At 43.3% G+C, this 21,660-nt stretch overlaps 1 protein-coding gene across 3 annotated transcripts in view; it reads right to left on the reverse strand.

Moving 5' to 3' along the window:
• Positions 1-4,629: 4,629 nt before the first annotated feature.
• IL15RA (interleukin 15 receptor subunit alpha) overlaps positions 4,630-21,660 on the reverse strand; it is a 41,551-nt gene continuing 24,520 nt past the window's right edge. For 2 of the 3 annotated variants that reach the window (XM_058532377.1, XM_058532376.1), the window contains 6 exons: positions 18,817-19,011; positions 16,918-17,010; positions 14,432-14,623; positions 13,814-13,846; positions 7,689-7,764; positions 4,630-5,469 (listed from right to left, as the gene is read on the reverse strand). In XM_058532377.1, the coding sequence (XP_058388360.1) occupies positions 5,346-5,469; positions 7,689-7,764; positions 13,814-13,846; positions 14,432-14,623; positions 16,918-17,010; positions 18,817-19,011 (713 nt within the window). In that variant the 3' untranslated portion in view covers positions 4,630-5,345. The remainder of the gene's footprint in view (positions 5,470-7,688; positions 7,765-13,813; positions 13,847-14,431; positions 14,624-16,917; positions 17,011-18,816; positions 19,012-21,660) is intronic. The other variant, XM_058532378.1, reaches the window with a different exon arrangement.

A 21,660-nucleotide genomic window follows, 5' to 3' on the forward strand; every position in this document is an offset into this window, starting at 1 on the left:
GGCAGCATGGAGCAAGGTCCTGGACGGCCTCTGTGGGAGCTGTCATTCCAGTTGAATAGGCTGCATTATGTGATCCTAAGAGTCTGGCTAGGATACTTAGTGAAGCTCTCTTCCCATGCAGACCAGGAGGAGAACAGGCTGCCTCTTAAAAGATGACTCCTTGGCCAAGGAGGTAATGTTACCTTGAAGCAGATGAGGAGCAGCGTTATCAGACAGAACAGGGGGCTGCTTCTGAGGACAAGGGAGGGTAAGTGGCAGGGGGCAGGTGGGATACTCATGAGCCCTCCAAATTGTCCCCTATATCTCCACTCCAATATTGGGGCCTCATCCTTACCCAATCAGTGCTCTGTTTTTCAGCTACGAAACCTGATGGGCTGTAAATTCAGCTCATGTTATTCAAGAGCTTGAAGACAGATTTTTAATTAGGTTTCCAGGTCTCTTGGCCTTGCTTTTCGAAGGGATGAAATTCAGCATGGTTATAGAAGTCTCTAGGTTTCAGCCTGTGGCTTTCATTAAGTCTGTAGGGATCTGAGTTTGTTAAATTCTCTTTTGTAAGTTATTCAATGCCGTTAATAGTAGCCACCCTTCTATGGCCTTGGATTTCACTACCCATAATACTTTAGGTTGGCAGGGATGCAGTCCCCCAGAGCTGGGCCTTCAGTGGGCCTGTCATTCCAGGTGACTTCTGGGGAACTACCTTACTGCGTGCCGTGGGCTGCTTGAGTCCCCTCTCAGAGTATTAGCAGAACTTTCACTATTGTCTACCCTTTCTAAGGCAGATAACCAACTGCAGATATTCCTTATTTCCCAACTTCTCTGTAATTTGCAATACCCACTCCTAGTACTGAATTCTGTTTTGGTTAGGAACTTCTCAGTGACAAGTAATGAAAACTGAATCTGTTAGAAGGAAAAAAGAAAACGTAGTAGAAGAATGTTGGGGGCTCATAGAATCACGGGTGGTTGGAGGATTAGGTTTGGAAAATGGATAGAAACCAAGACAGTCTGAAGAGCCAAGAAACAGACAGCATGACAGCCGTTTTGATGCTTCTGCAACATTGCTGGGCGCTGCTCTATGAATTCTGTTGTGCTCATTCTTTCCATATTCAACAGCTTCTGGGCACTAACTAAGTGAAGGTGTCTGATGGGCCTCACCGGGTCAGCGGCCCACACCCTGGTGGAAGCAGGGAGAGGGGAGATCGACCTCTGCATTAGTGGGTGGCGAGGCACTCCAACCCAATGGCGGGTCCCCAAAATTGGAGAAGAGGGAGTGTTGCATCCCAGGTAGCTAAAAAACAAAAGTAGAATGGGTGGATTTTAAACAGGCCCTTAGGGGAAAAAAGTGTGAACCAGAATTCCCACATAAATATAGTGCCGTATATTCTGGAAAAATAGTCAGTCTCACGTTGAAGTCCTGATACATTCCAGGCTCTGAGGTGTTGGAGATATTATGATTTGAATCAGGCTGTTCTTGTCTTCAAAGAGCACAGGCTTGTGGGAAAACAAGTAAACTCAAGATTGTCAGCTGTGTTCTTGAAATTCTTAGGCCAGGATGTGGCAGTCTCAGCTCATGGTAAAGGGTCCTTGATGAAGAAAGTGGATTGGGCAATTAGAAACATGGAGAGACCCTTCAGTGTTTCTTTTTGGTCCCTGTTCTCCTACTCGCTAATGTCTAGAAGAGGGTTTAAAAAGAGAAAAGTAAAAGTCTTATTTATTGATCAAGGAAAATCAAGGCAAAAATAATAAGGATGAAGAGCAATCAGTTATCTCCATGGCACATGTTGTGAAGGACAGGAAATGAGAGAGGAGGGAAAAATGTGAATTATGTGGATTTGTAGCTAGCTGACCGAAGTCATCTGGGCCAAAGAAAGTTGTAGAACTTTCAAATCCTTTTGAGTCCTATATACTTTTTCCACTAAAAAATAAAAAGATTGGCTCTTCTCAGTACCTTGCAGATCATTCTGTTCATTCATCCAACATTTATTGGCATTTACTCAGAGCCAAAGACTGAAAGATAAATTACGCTTCTCTGATGGCCCTGGAAAGTACCGTGGTAGATCATCTCCAAAGACGGTTTCCATCAATTCCTTCCTCCCTTTTGTCATTCCCATTTGCCTTGAATCTCCCTGGTGTGGTGACTTGCTTTGACCAATAAAATGCAACAGAAATGATATGTGCCAGTTCCTACCCTAGCCTTTAAGGGTGCTGGCAGTTTCTTCTTTCAGTCACCATGTAAGCAGGCTGACTATCCCAAGACCATTATGCTGTGCAGAAGCCCAAGCCAGCCACATAGAAAGGCTCCCGTAGAGGAGAGCTGAGGCACCAGACAAGCGGCTGAAGCCTTCTTAGACCTTCCAGCTCAGCCCAACCACTAGCTGAATGCAGCCAAGTGAGTGACCCTAGTTGATGCCACCTAAAGTAGAACTACCTGGCTGAGTGCACTTGGCCCTCAGAGATAATAAACGATGGTTGGAAGCTGCTGTGTTGGGGTGGTTTGTTTTGCAGCAACAGATAACTGGAGCGAGTAACATCATACCAGGTCAGTCAGCAGGACTCTTCCCAGGTTGGCTGAATCGAGGCTTTTGGGTAGACTGGGGGAAAGTGGTGATTCTGGAGAACTCTGGCAGGCAGCCTACTGGTAGAGGATGGGGGGAGGGTTTAGAAAGGGGGCTCTGATGCGACGGAAGAGGTGCACCTCAGATCCCTATGTCCTGCCCTTCCAGCGTAGGTGGTTAGTGTTCTCCATGCACTCCTCCTCACTTCCAGGATACATCGTGTCCTCCCAAGCCAAACCCTCTGAGCATCAGTCAGTTACTACTTGTGTGTGAAAATAGGGGACAGATGTAGAACTTCAGGCAGTGCTTGGAACTATCAAATAAGGATGGGGACATGGGAGGCAGAAAGACAAGTGGTGGAGTGCCCCCAAACATCACTCCTTTATAGCTTTGCCTGAGAACTGGCTACCTTGTCTCAGAAAACTTTGCCATACTTTGGCTAGGAATATTTTAATTTATTAATCTAGCATCTGTTAATCATCTTCAGGGCACTGCATCAGTCTCTGAGAATTCAAAGATGAAAACACAGTTCTTACTTTCAAGATGTTCATCACTGCTTCATGGATAAATTCTGGGGCCATGGTATGTTTTGACATTGTACAGGTTACTTACACATTTCCGTAGAAAGACTACACCACCTGGTGAGAGAATTCATTTTACCCCTTTAGTTCTTTTAAAAAAAGTCCTGATCCATGGCTCCATTAATCAATCTCTATCTATCTATCTATCTATCTATCTATCTATCTATCTATCTGTCTGTCTGTCTGTCTATCCATCCATCCATCCATCCATCCATCCATCCATCCATCCATCCATCTGTCCACCCCACCTGCCTTGGTCTTTCAGACCTTAACTCCACCCAACCCTGCTTGTTTCCATGTCTAGACCTAATTTTTGTTGTGTAATTTACCAAGCTTGAACTTGGTTGATGCCTGATGGATCAGACTTCTGTGATAGACCTGAACCAGGTGATTCCACAGCTCCAAAATGAACCCCAGAGGTCATCATATCATTTACTTTTCCAAAGACGATGGTGAATCCGAACCACAAATCCATGAACTAGCACTATGATTTAGCCCTCTTTGACCCAATAGAAACTGTTCAAAATTCTGGTTCCACTGAACATCTGCCCAATTTTTTGTGTAAGTTGTGTTTTTCATCAAATTAGTTTTAAAAATAACAAGGATCAAACTCTTAAAACTTTTTATAAAGAATAAACTGGATCCAGTTAATGGTAAACTCTAGAAACTTAGGGGCAAGAAGCTGAAGAGAGAAGCAAAAAGTTTAAAAAAATCAGGCAGGTTCAGGATAATCAAGTAATTAAGGCCAATAGTAAATAAAACGGCTCAGCTCATGTGTTAGCAATGAGTTTTTCTACTTGTTGAAAGAGACATTTGCAGATAGTGAAATGATGTGGCTCTAAAATTCCCAACATCAGCCATTTTCAATTCCTACCCTTCCTTCACTTTTGATGAAACCATCTAAATTGACAACATGGAAAAGTTAATAAGGAATGGCACTTGGAGAGCTTCTGGCAGCATGTGAATCAGTTGCTATGACTATGCCCCACCGCCCAAATTCTTGTGATGATGACTACCTGGCTGTGTGATGGGGCAGTCGATAGCTGGTTTATTTATAGTCAGGACTGCTCTGCTTCTACTCACTCCCCCATCCCAAATTCTGTTCAGACTCTGGCATTAATTGAGCCATGTGGCCTTGAGCAAGTCAACTTTTCTAGGCCTCCATTTTCTTATCTATAAAATGAGGAGATGGGATTAGGCCCATGATTTTAGAAGCGAATGTTATAAACAGCAGAGATAGAAAGAACAATTCAGGGAAAGAGACAGTGTAGGTACCAGGCGTACCTGGCCCATAACCTGCCACTTGCTGCTTCTCACATGGAAATCCTATTAGAAATTCTCCAAAACTGTGATCTGATCCAGCTTTAGGCAAGATTTTTTTTCTCCCTTTAGAAAGAAAAGCTGAGCTCAACCATTTGGGACTCTACATTCCTGCTATTCTCTTTTTTTTCTTTGTGATACATTTCTCCTCAGTGATTCTTTTAGTGCACTTTTTTATATTGAAAATAGACATTTTATTTTGTTTATACGAGGCACAATTTCAAAACACAAATCATATGTAATACGTAGATATAATAGACAAGGAAGTATAAATATAAATGGGCATATATGGAAAATGTCACTGAGTTCAGTGTTCTTCTTTCTGAATCCTTAAATCAAGAGGATTCACTGGGCACCGTATCTCTTTGCTCCCTTTCAACGCATGCAGAGCACCTAACTGGAGAAGCGTTTTTAGGAGCTGAAATGCTGGTGTCATCCTTGTAGATGTCTCCCAAGCCAGGAGGAGCCTCGTAATTCACTTAGAGCCTCAGGTATATTTCTTTTCTTTGTAAACTGCAATCAGGATGAGGGGTGGAAGAGATAGTCAAGCTGAGAAGCTATCCTGAATCGATGTCATAATGAAATAAAAGCCCTGATGGGAAGACCTGAGGCCTTCAGCCTCTTCCGGGAAAGCTTCAACTGCTGAGACTTTGGGAACTCGGCCCTGCACCTGTGGCAGGCAGGGCAGGGAAGGCAGCGAGCATCCATCCTGAGCCTGGAGAGCTGACTCATACAGGTGGTGCCCAGGCTGGGCACAGTGGATAAAATGATGCCAGGACGTTTAATCATCCTGGTGGGCTGTTCCCTGGCGCCCAGCTCTTTGAGTCCTTTCTACGTCCTCTGGCTAGAGCAGGCTTGGTGCCTTCGCCCCAGCCTTTGCTGGCCTCAGTTGTCACCCGGAGCTTCCTAGGTCGTGTGGGTAGTTTTCTGTGTCCTCCTCTCTGCCGCTGGTTCCCCCGGCCATTGGTATATCTTCCATGTTTTCCATTTCAACATTGGCTCTCCGGGAAGTACGCCTGTAAAGCAGATAATGCACAGGTTTTGAAAGGGGAGCAAGTGGCCTTCAAATTGAGTGAACAGATAGTTGCTGTTGAACATTCAGATGCAGAAAACCTAGACTGCCTCCATTCACAGAAAGTGCTTAAATCCTATTTTGATGTTTTTAACCCCCTCATCCACCAAAGATTTACCAGTGCTGTCGGAGCGACTTCCCCCACCTTGCCAACCCTCTGCTAGAAGCAGTGGTTCAAATGGTGAGAACAAGAAAGGAGAGAGTAACTAGGAGCCTGGCTAAGCTGGGCGTGATAATCTTGATAAAAATGAGGTAATATTTGTAAAGCTTTTCAAATAGTTCTTGGGACTTAGTCAGTGTTAAATAAATAAACAAATATATCAATCAGTTTCTGAATAGCCCAGAGTAGGGGAGGCAGAACATCTTATTCCATGTTTGCCTGTCTGTCATTGAACGACATGATTTTTTAGGCCCTGAGTATCTGGGTCAGTGGTTTCTTCCACGGATTATTTAATCTACCTCCTGAGGGTCAGCAGCTTTTTAGGACATTTTAAAGTAAGCACTTTGGGCCGGCCCCGTGGCTTAGCGGTTAAGTGAACACGCTCTGCTGCTGGCGGCCCAGGTTCGGATCCTGGGCGCGCACTGACGCACCACTTCTCCAGCCATGCTGAGGCCGCGTCCCACATACAGCAACTAGAAGGATGTGCACCTATGACATACAACTATCTACTGGGGCTTTGGGGGAAAAATAAATAAAGTGGGCACTTTGAGTTCCTTGGAGTGAGAGCCAAACTATAAGTCAGGACTTAGGCCAGTTTATCAAAAATAATTTGCTAAAAGCCAATTTGTTTAAAGACAAATCTACCTAATAACCTGTTTGCAAAAAATCAGTCTATGGCCAGAATCAATTCACCAAATGACCAAATACTCACACTTATCAGGTTTACCAATTCTTCTTAAAGATATATTTATGAATATTTCTTTAACATAGTCAGTAAATATTGATATTTTCCTCTTATGAGCATATTTATTGGCCATATATACCAAATTGACAAATTCTTTCTAAGAATATATTTTTAACATATTATTCTTTAGAAAGATTTTTGTATATTCTTTTTTAATATGGTCAATGAATATAGTTAGTCATTATAATGTCTTAAGAATATAGCTCCAAAATCATTATTTTATGTGGAAGTTATTCAGTTATAATGATATTTTAAAAATCATTTTCTATTTTGCCAACATTTCGGCATTTTTTGGATTGTTTTGATAATTTTGAGTAATATATCAATCTTAGTTTGTGAATTTCTCAACTGTTTATGAGGCTCATGGAATTCTTATTCTTTGGGATAGTATTAACAGCTTTTGAAGATTTATGTCATTTTTTGGATGACTGTTTTTCATTTTGGCTTTACAGTAGCATTTCATGGAATGATCGTTTTGTCAAAGTTAGGCTGGAAGGATGGTATAATCTTTATACTGATACTTAGAAAAGATATTTTATAACTAGTAACTAAAAGTTTAGTTTCAACAAATCTGATATCCACTCATTGTATGATGCTGAGGAAGGATCCAGAACAATCATATCAATATGGAATGCTGAAATACTGGTTACTAATTGATAGAAGTGCAAAATTAAGGCTAATATGCCATTTGAGGCTTTAGTGAAAGTGACAAAAATGCCTAAAGATGAGAAAAATAAGCCCTGAAATTTCAGCAAGTAGCAGAAACAATCTTGTCACAAATGCTGAAATGTAGAATTTCAATTATTAGAAATACAAAAGGAAGGCCGACATGAATGAATATATTTATAAGAAAGGATGTCCGTATTTAATGAGTACATTCAAGAAGAATATATTCATGAATATATCATAAGAATTGATACAAATCGCATATCCATCAAACTGGTCATTTGGCCCATTCCTTGTCTCTGAATTGGCTTTTGGTAAACTGGCCCCGTGTCACCAGCTGGGTTCTCGCTGCCCTGTTTCTGACTGTGGCCTGCAAAATGCTTTGGAAAGAGAAGGGCTCCATAGGACTGGCTCAGTGACTGCTCAGCTCTGACACTCCTTTTGGCCGATATAGAAGGGAGCCACTGTGAGAGTCTGTAGCCAGGAAAGAGATTCTTCCTTTGAGAGGGCAGGCCTGGAATCATCCTGGTGCAGCTACTTTCTTAGAGGGAAGGAAGACTCTTGTCCAATGAGGTTCTCCCCGGCTACTCACCTTAATACTTTGTAATATACCAGAAGAAGCACGACACATACTCCAAAAAGCAGGGTGACAGGTATGGAGACGGCCACTGTGGAAGAACAGAACTAAGCTGGCATCATGCTAAAAGTCTAGGTAGCAGATTCATTTCTAAGAATCTGAAAATTCTTTACAATTTACATTCCTGCAGAGAGATCCAGATGCTTGCCCAACCAGCTTACTGTTATTAACATGTCTTGAGGTCCATGCCATTCAGTCTATTCTATCTCTGGGCTAAAAGTCCACTCCTTTCCCACTAATGCTGCCAGTTCAAATTGTCCCCATTCGTGTTATCACACATTCCACGCTCCTAATCCTCGTCCTTCCTGAGCACAGTGACACAGATGATGGCACAGGGACAGGAGTGAGTCAGGAGGGGAAAGTAAGGGGCTCAGAGATGAGAAGCCGGGTGGAAGTGTGAGGACGAGGAGGCCAGTACTTCAGGAGATGAAATGCCTGCGGCTAAGTCCAAAGTCAAGAAAATAGACAGGGCAAGTGTCCTCCTCAGCGGTCCCCTGGCACAGCTTCCTCCTTTCCCTCAACTGCACAGAATCCTGATTGAGAAACAATAGCGTACAGTGCCATTTTCCTCCCAATTTCATCATCATCATTTATTTATTTGCAACTTTTAATGGCAGAGGAAGAGCGGTAAGGAGAAAGAAGAGGTGTTAGAGATGTTGCAGAGAAGAGGAGAATAAGGTAACGGCTTAGGAAAAGGAAAACACATGTTCCGACTGAGTGGAAAGGAACAGCATGGAGTGGTGGGAGGACTGGAGGGTGGAAGGCCAGCAGCCGTGGCGGTATTTCAGATTTATCAGACAGGATAGGAAGAGTGGGACCTTCATGTGGAAGCAAGAGGGCTTAGCCCGAGGGCAGGGTGAACATAACTATTTTTAAAACACTTGCGTCAATAATATGCTCCAGGCAGATTTAGCCAATTTGCCTTAATATTGTGGAGTCCCCCTGCAAAAATCACCTACCTGCCTACATGCAAGATGACAACCCAGAACATCTGGGGAGCAGTAGTCTCATTGTGGACCCAGAGTCACATATGCCTTCTAGACTGTTAAGCTTTTCAGACCTGCGCCTGTACAACCAGCACAAGACCTGGTATGTAAGGATAAATCTCCTGTGGGCTGGCCTTCAGAATACACCTCTGTTGAAAACCAGCTAAACATAAAGATGTGGGGAAACGCCCAGGTTCTCTGCTGGTAGGAGTGTAAATGGGTACAGTTTTTCTCAAGTGCAATTGACAACAAAAAAGCTTTAGAGAAGACCATACCCATGACCATCTAATTCCACTTCTAGGAATTTATTCTAAGGAAAGGAGAAAATAGATACAGGAGTATTCACTGAAGTATTGTTTAAAATAATTTTTAAAATGTTAATCTAAATCTCTTATCAATAGAAAATAAGTCAAATAAAATGTGGTACGCCCATGTAATGGAATACTATTCAGCTTTTAAAAACTATGAGATGAATCTATGTTTATTAACATGGAAAGACGTCTACAATATCTTAAGTGAAAAAAGCTGGTTGAGATAAAAGTGAACCAAAAATAATCTCCAGTAAGCCATGTGTGTGTCCACATGCACAGAAAAGTCTTGAAGAATATGTACCAAAGTATTAATGGTGGGATTGTAGATAACCTTTATTTTCTTTTTTAAAAAAGTTTGGGGGGCCAACCCGGTGGCGCAAGCGGTTAAGTGCGCGCGCTCCGCTGCGGCGGCCCGGGGTTCGCTGGTTCGGATCCCAGGCGCGCACCGACGCACTGCTTGGCAAGCCATGCTGTGGCGGCGTCCCATATAAAGTGGAGGAAGATGGGCACAGATGTTAGCCCAGGGCCGTCTTCCTCAGCAAAAAAAAGAGGAGGATTGGCGGATGTTAGCACAGGGCTGATCTCCTCACAAAAAAAAAAAAAAAAAAAAAAAAAAAGTTTGGTAGTTTTGCCATGATACTGTAATCAGAAGAAACTGTGAAATTATAAAAACAAAACTACCTGCACCTGAATAAATAAAAATAAGCACAGAAAAAGTTGTTCCAAAAGAAGTAACAGAAAACATGGGAAATTAGTGAAATATGTCTTGAGTTTTCAGACTTAACATTAATCATCACTATGACTAAAAAAACAGAAATTTTTTTTTGGCAGAGATGTTGTATCCTATGGTAAACTCTTTCTTCACATTGAGTAATCGGCTTGGCATGCATTTACCGTTCATGGAGAGATTTATCGGAAAAGGCAAGTTAATGTAAACTATACTTTTACTTTCACCATGCTTCTTCCTGTTTCCTTTTAAGAAGAATAAAAACTGCAGACTCAAACTCAAGTGAGAAGAGGGCTCCTGAGCCAATGATATAAACAAAGCAATTTGAGTTCAGTGACTTAAACTCAGACCCTTGGCCTCTGCCTCAATTATATCCAGGCAAATTTAGTAAAGAAATTGAAACCAGGATCACTAAAAAAATGGGTTAACATATCAAGTGCCAAGCTGTCCAACCTTTTCTGTTTCCTAGAAGGTGCCTGGATTGGAGAAAAAGGAAGAAAAAGAAATTTGGTGAGATAGACGAGGAGAGTAGGATTAGAGTCTGGGAGAGAGAGGAGGAAAAGTGGATTATTGCACAGGAGGCCAGAACAGCCAGTAGCTCCCCGCCTAGACTTCCACCTACAGGGCATGTTGGGTCTAAGGCGGAGAAGGTGGCATAGACAGCCAGTAGCCGCTGTTCGATGTGGGTGATGAAAATGTCCTCTGAAATAAATATACAGGGATTCGCCATTCCTTAGCAATACTCGCAAACTAGGTCAGTCAGGGGTGTAATATTTCCGATGTCACCGCTCAGGGTGCGTGTATGCCTGCATCCGATGAAGGCAGTTTGAAGTAAGAGCATCAATTCATATTCCTGGGCAGTGGCTTCTTTTCTATTTCTTACTGTATTAAGCACACAGTAAGTGGTGGGTTCAGAGTAGGTACTCAATAAATACTTAATTAATGGAATTAAACCCTTAACATTCCGTAAGTTGAAATACATTTAAAGTGCCATTTGCTTTTTAAGGAGAAATCTGCATTTCATTGCAGCTTAGGACCACACCTGGCACAGAGTAGGAACTCAATTTATATTGAATGAACAGATGAATGATATAATATAGAGGTGGCTCCTGTTAAAGGCTGAGCATATCGACTGCAGCAAGTTTATTTCAGATATGAAAGTTGAGAGGAATAATGCTGTCTGAAAAATACACTCCTCACTCCTAGTGTATGAAATGAATGTGGCAGTGTAAACACTGCCGTAGGTGACGTTCTAACCTTTTATTTTACAGTCAGGAGTCTTCAAGAATAGCCTAGTCAAGGATCAGAGACCAGATATTGGAATAATTGAATAAAGTTTTGATAAAAAGGGCTGCCAAGTGAGGCTGTAGACATTTAAGATAATGAAATGATGAATCACACTTCCTAAACGTTTATTAAAATGTTAAAGCCCTCTATCTTATTCATTTGCTCACTCTTTTAATATTTATTGAGCATATACTGTTGAGCATTTACCATTTTCTGTTGAACTAAAAAAAGCAACTTTTGAAAGTTGTGGTAATCATTTATATAACTTATTTAAAAAAACAAATTATGATATTTGTGGTATCAATGGGCTGATTAAAACATTCAGTTGATTAACATTTACTGATCAACCCCTATGGTAAAGCATTGTTTATATTTTCTTATAAAGATGATCAACTGATTGCTTATTCATGCAGAAATGGCAACACCCACCAATGGCAGTGAGCATCTCTGCCACTTGTTCCTCACAGGGGCATACTCTTGGGCCTTAGGCAGCTGGTATTATATATGACATACTTTGAAGGTGCTATCACTCAGTGTTTTTATGATTCTGTTTTTTTTTTTTTTTGTGAGGAAGATTAGCCCTGAGCTAACATTTGTTGCCAATCCTCCTCTTTTTGCTGAGGAAGATTGGCCCTGGGCTAACATCCGTGCCCGTTTTCCTCTATTTTGTATGTGAAACGCCTGCCGCAGCATGGCTTGGTAAGCGGTGCGTAGGTCCTCGCCCAGGATCCGAACCTGCAAACGTCCGGCCACTGAAGTGGAGCGCACGAACTTAACCACTACACCACTGGGCTGGCCCCCTCACTAAGTGTTTTTAGAAAACTAGCATGATTTTAATTTTAGCTTACACCTTCTTAGCAGATAAAGCTTAAATAATACATGATGAAATATATCTCGTTTTCATCTCTTTGATGACTATTACTTGGTCTATCTTATAGTTAGTCATTAACATGTGTATCTTTATGTTTAATCAGCCTGAAAGAAGGAAATCTTATTAATGCAACATGAAAGATTTAAAAGTTTTTTTCTCTTAATCTCTGTATTTCCACATTTCCCTGCACAGAGCTATCTTTGTCTATTGTAGGTGTTCAGTTAATGTTGATTACATTACATTTCAGAATTTGGGAGAGTTTCTGATATTTTGATCCAGTGAAAGTCATGAACTTGGAAAAACATATTACAGATTACAACCTATAATGAAATAGTTGCTTGAAAATCTATGTAGAAAAAATGGCCCCCAAATTTTATGGGTAGGATTTTATCCTACAGATATACTTGCATACATGCAAAATGATATCACGTTTTCCAATTGATCATTATTTGTAATTTAGCCAAAGAATGTAAACAATCACATGTACAAATAGGGAGTTGGCTACATAAATTGTGGCAAATCCATACAATGGAATATTTTGTAGCTGTTAAAAAGAAAGAGGTGGTTTTTATGTATCCATATGGAAGGTTCTCCAAGATATACCATTAAGTGACAGCAAGGTGAAAACATTAAGTGAGAACAGTGAAAATAAAATACCTAACTATCCAGCATCCTGTATCCTTTATATGCAATTTACAGATTGACTCTTTCTGAAGGGATACACAGAAATCTGGTAGCAGGAGTTGCTTCCTTCCTGTGAGGGGATTTTCAGTCAGACATGGGGCTTTTTACCATATATCCTTTTGTAACTTTTAATTTTTAAACCCGGTCCAAATATTACCAATTAAAAAATGAATAAAAATTTTAAAACTTTGTATAAAGATCAATGTAGTATGACATAGGGAGAAAAATTAGGTTGGCTACTTTATTTACTGGCCACCTCTTAAATCATAAACATATTTTTGTTTCAATGTCCTTGTCATTAAATGCCACAGTTTTTCCATGAAAATACTCTCCAGAGAGCCTTTTAAAAATGTCTTGCCTTTGCACATATGTTTTGATAGTTTTTAAAACCATTCTAATCAACTAACTGCTGAAATGATCACAGCCACTTGCTTTTTCTCCAGATGACACTTGATGCAGATAAAATATAACCACAAAAATATGAATGATTCCCTAACAGAAAAACTTGTGAATAGAAAGCAGAAACAATTTTTGCCCCATTGAAAATTTGTCAAAGTATTAGATTCTTTCTTCCTACTTGCATTTCTCTCTCCCTGCTTCTGTTTCCCATCTTTCTCCTTTTCTCTTCTCTTCTCTCTCCTTCCTCCCTTCATCTTTTTCTTTTATTCTTGCAAATATGTTTCCATTTTCCTCTTCACATTCACTAGGACATTCTCTTTCTTTCTCTCCTAGCCTTAATGTTGTGTGCGTCTTCTGTAAAAAGAAGCCTTTTATTCTGAGAAATTGGAACAGTCTTGCTGGAAAGTACATGTTGCCAACACCCCGTGAAAGGTTCCTGCAGCTTATGGCAGAAGAACAATGTCATTTTAATGACAGCAGCACTCAACTTGTGTTGACAGTCCTGGACAGAAGTCTAGCCTGCGCAGTAGCATTGGATAGCTGAATGAGGAGGCCCTTTTTGTGCTGTGTCAACTGTCTGCTTTCCACAGCAGCAGCCTGACAGTGAGAAGCTATTGATGTTAAGATAAACAGTCATGTTAGAATTCCATAGATAGTGATCATGTAACTTATTATCTAAACAGACACTTTTCGGAGTGAACAGGGATGCTGTTAGTGACTATGCTGGGACAGCAGGCATAAACTGGGACTGTTCAGCATCCTGGGACTGAGGTCCCCAGAGCATAAACACGGCCGGGACAAAGAAAAATACTTACCAGTCACAACTCTGGAATTGTATTGATATGCACCTGCAGAGAAGAGATTGCAGCTTAATTATTAAGGCACTAATTTCTCAAGACACAGGAGAAATTCTGGACAATTTGGCTCCCATCTTAAAGCCTTGAGAGAGTCATGGCTGGCAAAACCAAACTTGCTTTAGCAAAGAGCAAGGTTAATTGTTTTAGATGCTGGGCCATGCTTAGGAATCAGAGATGCCCTGACAGAAGACGCAGATTACTGAGAGCTCCTCCATCCCACAGATCGTGACTCAGATTGCGGAAAGCATCCTCTGTCCTCCCACAATGGGAGGAGGCAGATGTTATTCAGATTCTTGGCAAAGGCTCTGCCATGCAGGTTAATACAGTGAGCCTTGTCACATCTGGGAGATGGACTTTCTTTTCCAGCTGGACTGAGCCAGGGCGGAGCACAGAAAACAGAGACCAGAGCAAGGAGGTTGTGGCAGAGAGCAGGAGGCAGAGGATTGCTAAATTGTCCTGACTTTGGATTGGATGGTCTAATGCTATGCAGTCAGCTTGTTCGAGATCTCCACCCACATCTCAGAAGCAGCATGTGGGGAGTCGACCTCTCCTCAAGTATGGAAAGCCAGTGCTAACCTGGCGTCTCTTGCGAGGCGACGGAGGGAGTGTGTTCCAAGGCTGTTGTCTGAGATGGGGCTTGGGAGGGCTCATGACTGACTACCCCTGTGGTTCCTGCAGAAGGAGGTTTTGATGGCATCAGCCTGGAGCCTGGTATAATAGCTGGCTTTGTGGCCACTGTGGTGTCTGACTTTGAAGTGAAAGCTGGCTCTGTAGGAAAGTGCAAGACATGGAGAACAATGTTTAGAAGAGTGTCTTTTCTCAGCTCCAGAAGAGGGTGGATTTAATACTTGCTCTGGTGAGCCTGCCCTGGGCTAGCCCACCCCAGCATACTGCTCCACAGCTCTTTGGGAAAATCCCTTATGTGGGTAGCATATTCATCCATCTGGAATGGCCATGGGACTTTTGAGAACGCTGAAGGATTTACAGATATTTATCATGGTGCACGTTAGTTCAAGATCCCAAAGATTTGAGTAGATCCAGGCTTGTTTACTAGAGAAGTCACACAGAAACTTAAGAGACTATCTCAAAAAAATGAGTGGAGCTATTTTTGCCAAGGACATCTGGGATGCTGATTTTAGTTTGTTTTTTACATGTTTGCACAAAACTTTTGAAATCAGGGGAAGCCTGAGATTCAGCCCGTCTGAACTTCAGAGAGAGTATTTGAGGAAAGCGTCCTGGTTTTGCCCTGATCTCAGGGAGGGGGGCCTGCGTTATGTTTAGACCCTGACTGGCAAATGGCCACTCCCAAACTGTAAGCTGTGGTGGCATAACTTCGCTGTTCTCTTTCCGTGAACAGTAGGTTTTCCATTGTGATAAATATGGTACTTAGGAACCGCAGCCCTGGAGCAAGGAATGCACAGAGCGCCGCTGTGGTCCCAGCATCACTGGCCATCGGATCACATTGTTTGGGGCCACTTTCACATGCACTCCCAGCCACATGCGCCATGAGAAGTCTTGGTGGCCTTTAATCCCTTGTCACAACCTCACGTGTAACTCGCCCTACCCAGGCTGCCAGCACTCCAGGCGCGCTACAGATAGCGTCCCCCAGGGCATTCCCAGCCAAGCGCCCGTGGCCACATCATCATGCGTCAAAGATTACACCCTCACGTCTGTTGACTGCACGGCTTCGTCTGCCCAAGTGTTTAGCACTCGAAGGCAGAGCTGGGAGAGGCCATTTGATTACTATCATCAATTGAGTGAACCAGGTGTGACTCAGCTCAAAGGAGTTTTGGAATTACCCCACACTTAAATGGAGCCTGGACCTCAACCTCTTCCTTCTTGCATTTGTAGTCAACTACCTAACTAGGAGGAAACCTCTTTCTGGCCTCTCCATCCTCCCTTGAACAGTGGTTCTTAGCCTTGGCTACCGAAGAATCACCTGGGGAGCTTCTAGAACCCTAATCCCCAGATCGTTCCCCAGATCAACCAGAGTTCCAAGGTGATCTCTCTGTGCATCCAAAGTTAAGAACCAGCACTCTAGGGGTGGCGTGCCTGAACAGCGCAGTCAGCAACAGCAGGAGGACTGTGTCTGGAGGGCCAGGAAAAGCCACACCCTGCATAACGGGACACAAAAAATCAAGAGTTAAGTGTAAAGTAAGGGTATCATAGGATAAGGGCACACTGTCCCAAGATAGTTAGCATCCAAGATTTCAGATTTCCTTAACATTGAGACAGTGCTGAGGAAATTGGGATAGAGGATCACCTAAGACTCAGTGAAATGCAGCACACTGGGAGCTTTGCACAATGCTTTTGTACTAGAGTGATCATAGGACTGTTGGGAGACCATCCTGCATGGGTCTTAGGTTTCTGCTTGTCTTGCCAGTAGAGGCAATGATGTGACGGCCCTTTCTGGGGACCATCTTTTCAAGGATGCTTATATAGCCTTGGAAGATGGAGACAGCGCTTCCCTCTGGAACAAAGGGCAGACACGTTCACACAAATGATATAAGACTCAGGTTTCCTGAGCTCAGGCTTCCTCTCTTGTGACTCAGCCCGCTGTGTGTATGGGCACCTGTTTAGGTCCATCTGTGTTGCCTCTGTGGGACTTGGGGATGAAGGAATTGATTGATGCAGACGTGCCAGTGCTCCTGCTGCCTGCTGTGCCGTGTAAGAAAGTCCTTTGTCTCTGATCCTGGAGGGTTGTGCTTCCTGCCGGCACCCGTGAAACCATGGCGGGCTAACATGCAAGGCAGGTGAAATCTCAGACCTTCCTTGGTTCTTGACAAGGATATCTGTCTACAACTAAGTTTGATCTGGCTTATTAAGACCGGATTTTAAACCATTATTAACTATGTACATATGAAACCCGGATATCAAGCAACTTTGATTTAAAAGAGAAAATTAAGCTAATACAAATTCTTATTCTTGACTTTAATAAAAATTGTGTTCTACGATATAAGTTTGCAGTGGAGCTCCAGCAGTGGTCTGTGAATCTGAGGGTTGGTGGGGACCTAAGTGGTAGCAGGGAATGGGAGTTCTTAAAAGGTTTCCAAAGTTCCTACCTTTTCCAGAAGGGGTGGGGCTCTGTGGCTCTGAGGTCACCCCTGACGGCGCTAGTGTGGAGGGTGGCCTTTCGTGAGTCAGGGAGGGGTCTCCTAGAGAGAGGATAACCACATAGCATTTATGATCCTGAGGGTGGAAACTGGGGTGGCTTCAGAACTGGATATAATAAAAAATAAACATATAATTTAAAATGGACATACCTGGCTTCCTAGGATAGGTCAGAAGCACAAGAAATAAAACACAATCAGTGTTTCCCAATCTGCAGTTCCCATGCAAGTGCAAACACTGCAAACCATTTTCTAGCCTTTCAAGTTAAGCATCAGATGTCTTTTATTTTTTGGCTGGAATCATATCAACTCAGTTTTCTAATACTGGCTTTTGCATGGGAAAATAAATGATTACTCAATAGATTCAGGTTTTTTGGCAGAAAAAAAAAATCATTCAAAGCACAAGAGGTTAGGAAAAATAATCGCAGGAGTTGTTAGTGCTAAAAGGTGGGGAATCTTTGGGCTAGATGAAACCTAAAGATTCCTCCAGTCTTTGGTTTCTACAAGTCTATGATTCCAAGTCCCCCCCCGCCCTGGCTTTTCCTTCCCCCCACCCACCCCGCTCAGAGCCTACCTGTCTTCTCCATCCTGGATTCATTCATCCAAAGGAATTGGAACTTTGATGAAATAGTAACTTTCCCTACAGTGGAAAGCCCTTATCTTTGCCCCTGGATTACAGGTTCCAGTGGGTCCCTGGACTGGACGGAGTCAGACATCTACTCCGTGTTCTCACCACAGTGTTATTGCTCATTCCTATCCTTACCCAGCTCATCACTTCAGTGGCACTTGATGCCATGGGCTGCTGCATTTCCCGGCAGAGCAATTCCTCTGCTACAAGTAGAAGGCCTCCTCCTTGCCCTGCCTCTGAGGTCTGCATGACGGTCACACGGGGGAGAGGGAAGGGGCACTAGGTGATCTAAACAGTACAAATTCAGTGAGAAAGTCTGCGCTTCAAAGAGCGCTACAGCAGTGAGTTTGCCATAGAGCAACCTCTTTTGTCCGCTTCCCCCAGAGAGGAGTTGAGAATTTTCACAGATGTTATATGAGAAAGCATCTAGCTCACAGCCAGACATGCACCAAGTGCGCAATAAATTTAAATCAGAATTCTCTTGGAAGACCATGGGTTAATCTTTATTTTTCTAGAGAACGGGGCTTAGTGTTCCTGGAGATAGCACCATTGGCTTCCATGCCAAGATTGTTTGGCCTCTTCTGGCATGGTTATCCAGTTGTGGATGGTTAAAAAAATTTGATTCTGGTGACCTTCTCTCACACTTGGCTCTGGAGCGCTGGCTGGACCCCAGACATGGGTGACCGAGCTAAGGGAATGTCTGCTCTGTGGGTGTCCCAGTCTCCTGGGTGGGTGCCAACAGAGAAGAACAGCTATAATCTCCCTGCAGGCTGTCTCCTAGGGAGAAATCAGGAAAGCTCTTTGGGAGGCAAGCATCCTGTGAGCACACACCCTTGTCTATAGCCAAATTCTTGCTACCATAATCTTAAAGCATTGATAGTGATAATAGTTAATATTAACCTGATTTCACTTAATCCTCTTACTGCCCACAATGTTGACATCAGGTCCATTTTTTAGGGGAGGAACCAAGAGTTCCAAGATGTTAAGGCCCTTGCCCAAGGTCTCACAGATGGTAAGTGGCAGAGCCAGGATTTGAACCCAAAATTGTGTGACCCCAAAGCTCATGTATTTCCATCTTCTGGAGGTGTTGTTTAGAGGCCCATTGTTTTATTTAGCCTCAGACCTCAAGACAAATCTCTTGGCCCCCTGAGATGGGCTCATTCACCTTCCCACTCTGCAGTTTTGCTTTCTGGTGGAGGGACAGTGCAGGGAGGGCTACTTACTGATGCACTTGAGATTGGGAGTTGTCCAGTGGGCAAGGTTTGTGGTTGTGTTAAGCACACACTCAGTCAGGCTGGACGTCCCGGCTTTACGCTTGAAACCAGAGTTACAAACATACCGCTCCTTGGAGCTCAGGTTGTAACTCTTGACCCGGATGTCTGCATGTTCAACAGACGTGGGAGTAGGGCATGTGATGCCTGCAAAAGTGCAGATAAGAGGGGAGAGGTGAACAGTTTGTTCAGAGGCGTTCTCCAGGGAACACTAGGGTGGCAGTCAATAACTTTATAGCCAGGATCTGGCTTATCCTAGGGGCCCCTTAGGATGCACCCCAGATTCCAAGCATGTGGAAGATGTTCAGTAAGGGCACCCATCATCTAGAAGCCTTCCAAGAGGCTTGCCTTAACTGGCCGCCATCCAGCATAGCTAGAGACTGGGAAGTCGTCAATGGAAACCCCTTCTCCCTCACCCTCCACTCCTGTCAGTCTCCAACCTCAATATCTCTTAAAGACATCCACCTTCCTCTCTTTCTTCTGCCCCACCCCAGACCAAGCCTCTGAGCTCTCTTGCTTGAACAACAGCAATAGCCTCCAGATTGGTCTCCCTGCATGCTCTCATTGCAAACCTTTAATCCATTCCCACAAGGCAGCCAGCATCATGTTTAGAAATGCATGTTCAGTGACTTACTCTTTCCTGGCTGCCCACTGCTCTTAGAATAAAAGCTAAAATCCTTAAGAGGTCCTCAAGGCTCTGCTGGATCTGGCCTTGCCTGCCTCTCTAGCGACTCTTCCCCCTGGCCACACTGGCCCTTGTTTCATGCCACTCTCTAGGCCTGCCCACTGTCCTGCCACCCCACTCTTGGCTGGCCATCTCCTGCCATCCTTCCCAGCTTACTTCAAAATCACTTCCTCAGGAAAGCCTTGCCTCACCCCCACAGTCAGCCAGGTCCCACGGTTCTGTGTTCTTTCCCTGTACAGTCGCTTTCACAGTTGTATTTAAGACGTTGAGATGGTATAACTAATGTCTGTCTCACCATCCGCACTATGAGCTACAGAGAGTAGCGGCCACATCTGTTTTGCCCAATACTGTATTCCCTGAGCCTAATACAGTACCTGGCAACCGTAGGTTCTCAGGATATACTTGTTCAAAGAATGAATGGATGAACTCTTCCTCAACACCAGGCTTATGTCTGACCTTCTAATGTAAGTGAGTTCTATCTATCTACTTCTACATGTGTAACCGGTTTATCTGATTCTTCTCACTTTTTTGGAAGAAACCAGGGGCAAAGTGAATTGCCCCAGATGGCTCTATTTCTGTGATAGCTGGAATTGGACTCAGACTCCAAAACTTCAGCTAGAATCCTGGCCATGGGGTTCTAGCTCTTTTCTGTGGAAATGACAAGTTTCACAAGTGAGTTTCTAAGGGTAATGGCAAGAAGAAAAAGAGGGACTGAAATGTTGGCCATTTCCATTTGGAGGATGCCATATTTGTTATTGACTTTTTTGTTAATTATTTGTGGCCTGTTGATATTTCTGCATCCTTGGAAAAATTCCTTTCCTATATAAATGCATGTAACATAAATGTTAAAGACAACTTAACTTTAATGAGTTGTAGGAATACTTCAGACTTTTTTTCTATATTATGTAACAACAACAACAATAAAACTTACAAAAAGAAAAATTAACTTTTTTTTTCCACTAGGCAAAAAATGAAAGAGATTGGTATTATTTATCATGCACCTAATGTAAAATGCTATGGACTCCAGGAAAGAATCTATTCATAAGGCCTTGATAACAGTGAAAATAATATACTCCTTAGCACTAATTTTGTAGATTGGGGTTCTATAAAAAAACCCAAAAAAGGTCCATAGTTCTTTTTCTTTTTCTTTTTTTTGTGAGGAAGATCAGCCCTGAGATAACATCTGACGCCAATCCTCCTCTTTTTGCTGAGGAAGATTGGTCCTGGGCTAACATCCATGCCTATCTTCCTCTACTTTATATGGGATGCTGCCACAGCATGGTTTGACAAACGGTGCGTCAGTGCGCGCCCGGGATCCCAGCCTGCAAACCTCCTGGCCGCCGAAGCGGAGTGCGTGCACTTAACCACCGACCCACCGGGCCGGTCCCAAGGTCCATAGTTCTTAAAAGGTGAGGACCCAGTGAAGGTATTACTCTACCACCATTCCTCCACACCAATATCGTTGGCCAAGCCTTGTTTAAGATAAGGTCCCGTCCAATACCAGAAAGTCTATTGCAGCTAAAGCTAAAAAGCAAGAATTTCTTTAGCCATTTGAAACAACTGTATGATTTTTATACTCTGTTTCCTATTAATTCAATACATTTTAGGTTTTCTTGTGTGCAGAGAAGATGGGCCAGAACTGGTTTCTGCGGCCAAGCCTTGCCTGGGGCAGTGGAGGAGGCTGAAAGTGGGCTGTGTTGGATGGAAAGTCCCAAGGAGGGAAATTCCTCTGCAGCATTTTCCATTGTCCTGGAGCTTGTAGGGACATGTTGAGAAAGTATTGCCCCCCTCCCCCCACCATTACTAAACTGTGTGTACATGCTGAGTGATTCATTGGCTGAGGTGCTGGCAAAGGGCAGCAGCCTAGGTTACCGAGTCAGTTGTAAAGCATAAACATCTGTGGGCTGCCTACAGCTGCCTGGGAAGCTGGCTTTTTGGTCCTGGGTCAGGAAACCTGAATGAGTGTCTGCTGAGCAGCTGAGACTTCAGCAGGTAAGAAGGTTGCGACTCAGGCAAGAGAACTGAGTGAAGTAACCTTTCTGCCAAGGAGGACGGGATGAGGGGGAGACCCAATACAGTGGCAGTCAGATTCACAGACCGGAGTGGGGTGG

Source organism: Diceros bicornis, chromosome 36, assembly GCF_020826845.1.
Source record: "Diceros bicornis minor isolate mBicDic1 chromosome 36, mDicBic1.mat.cur, whole genome shotgun sequence".
Taxonomy (NCBI): Eukaryota; Metazoa; Chordata; class Mammalia; order Perissodactyla; family Rhinocerotidae; genus Diceros; species Diceros bicornis.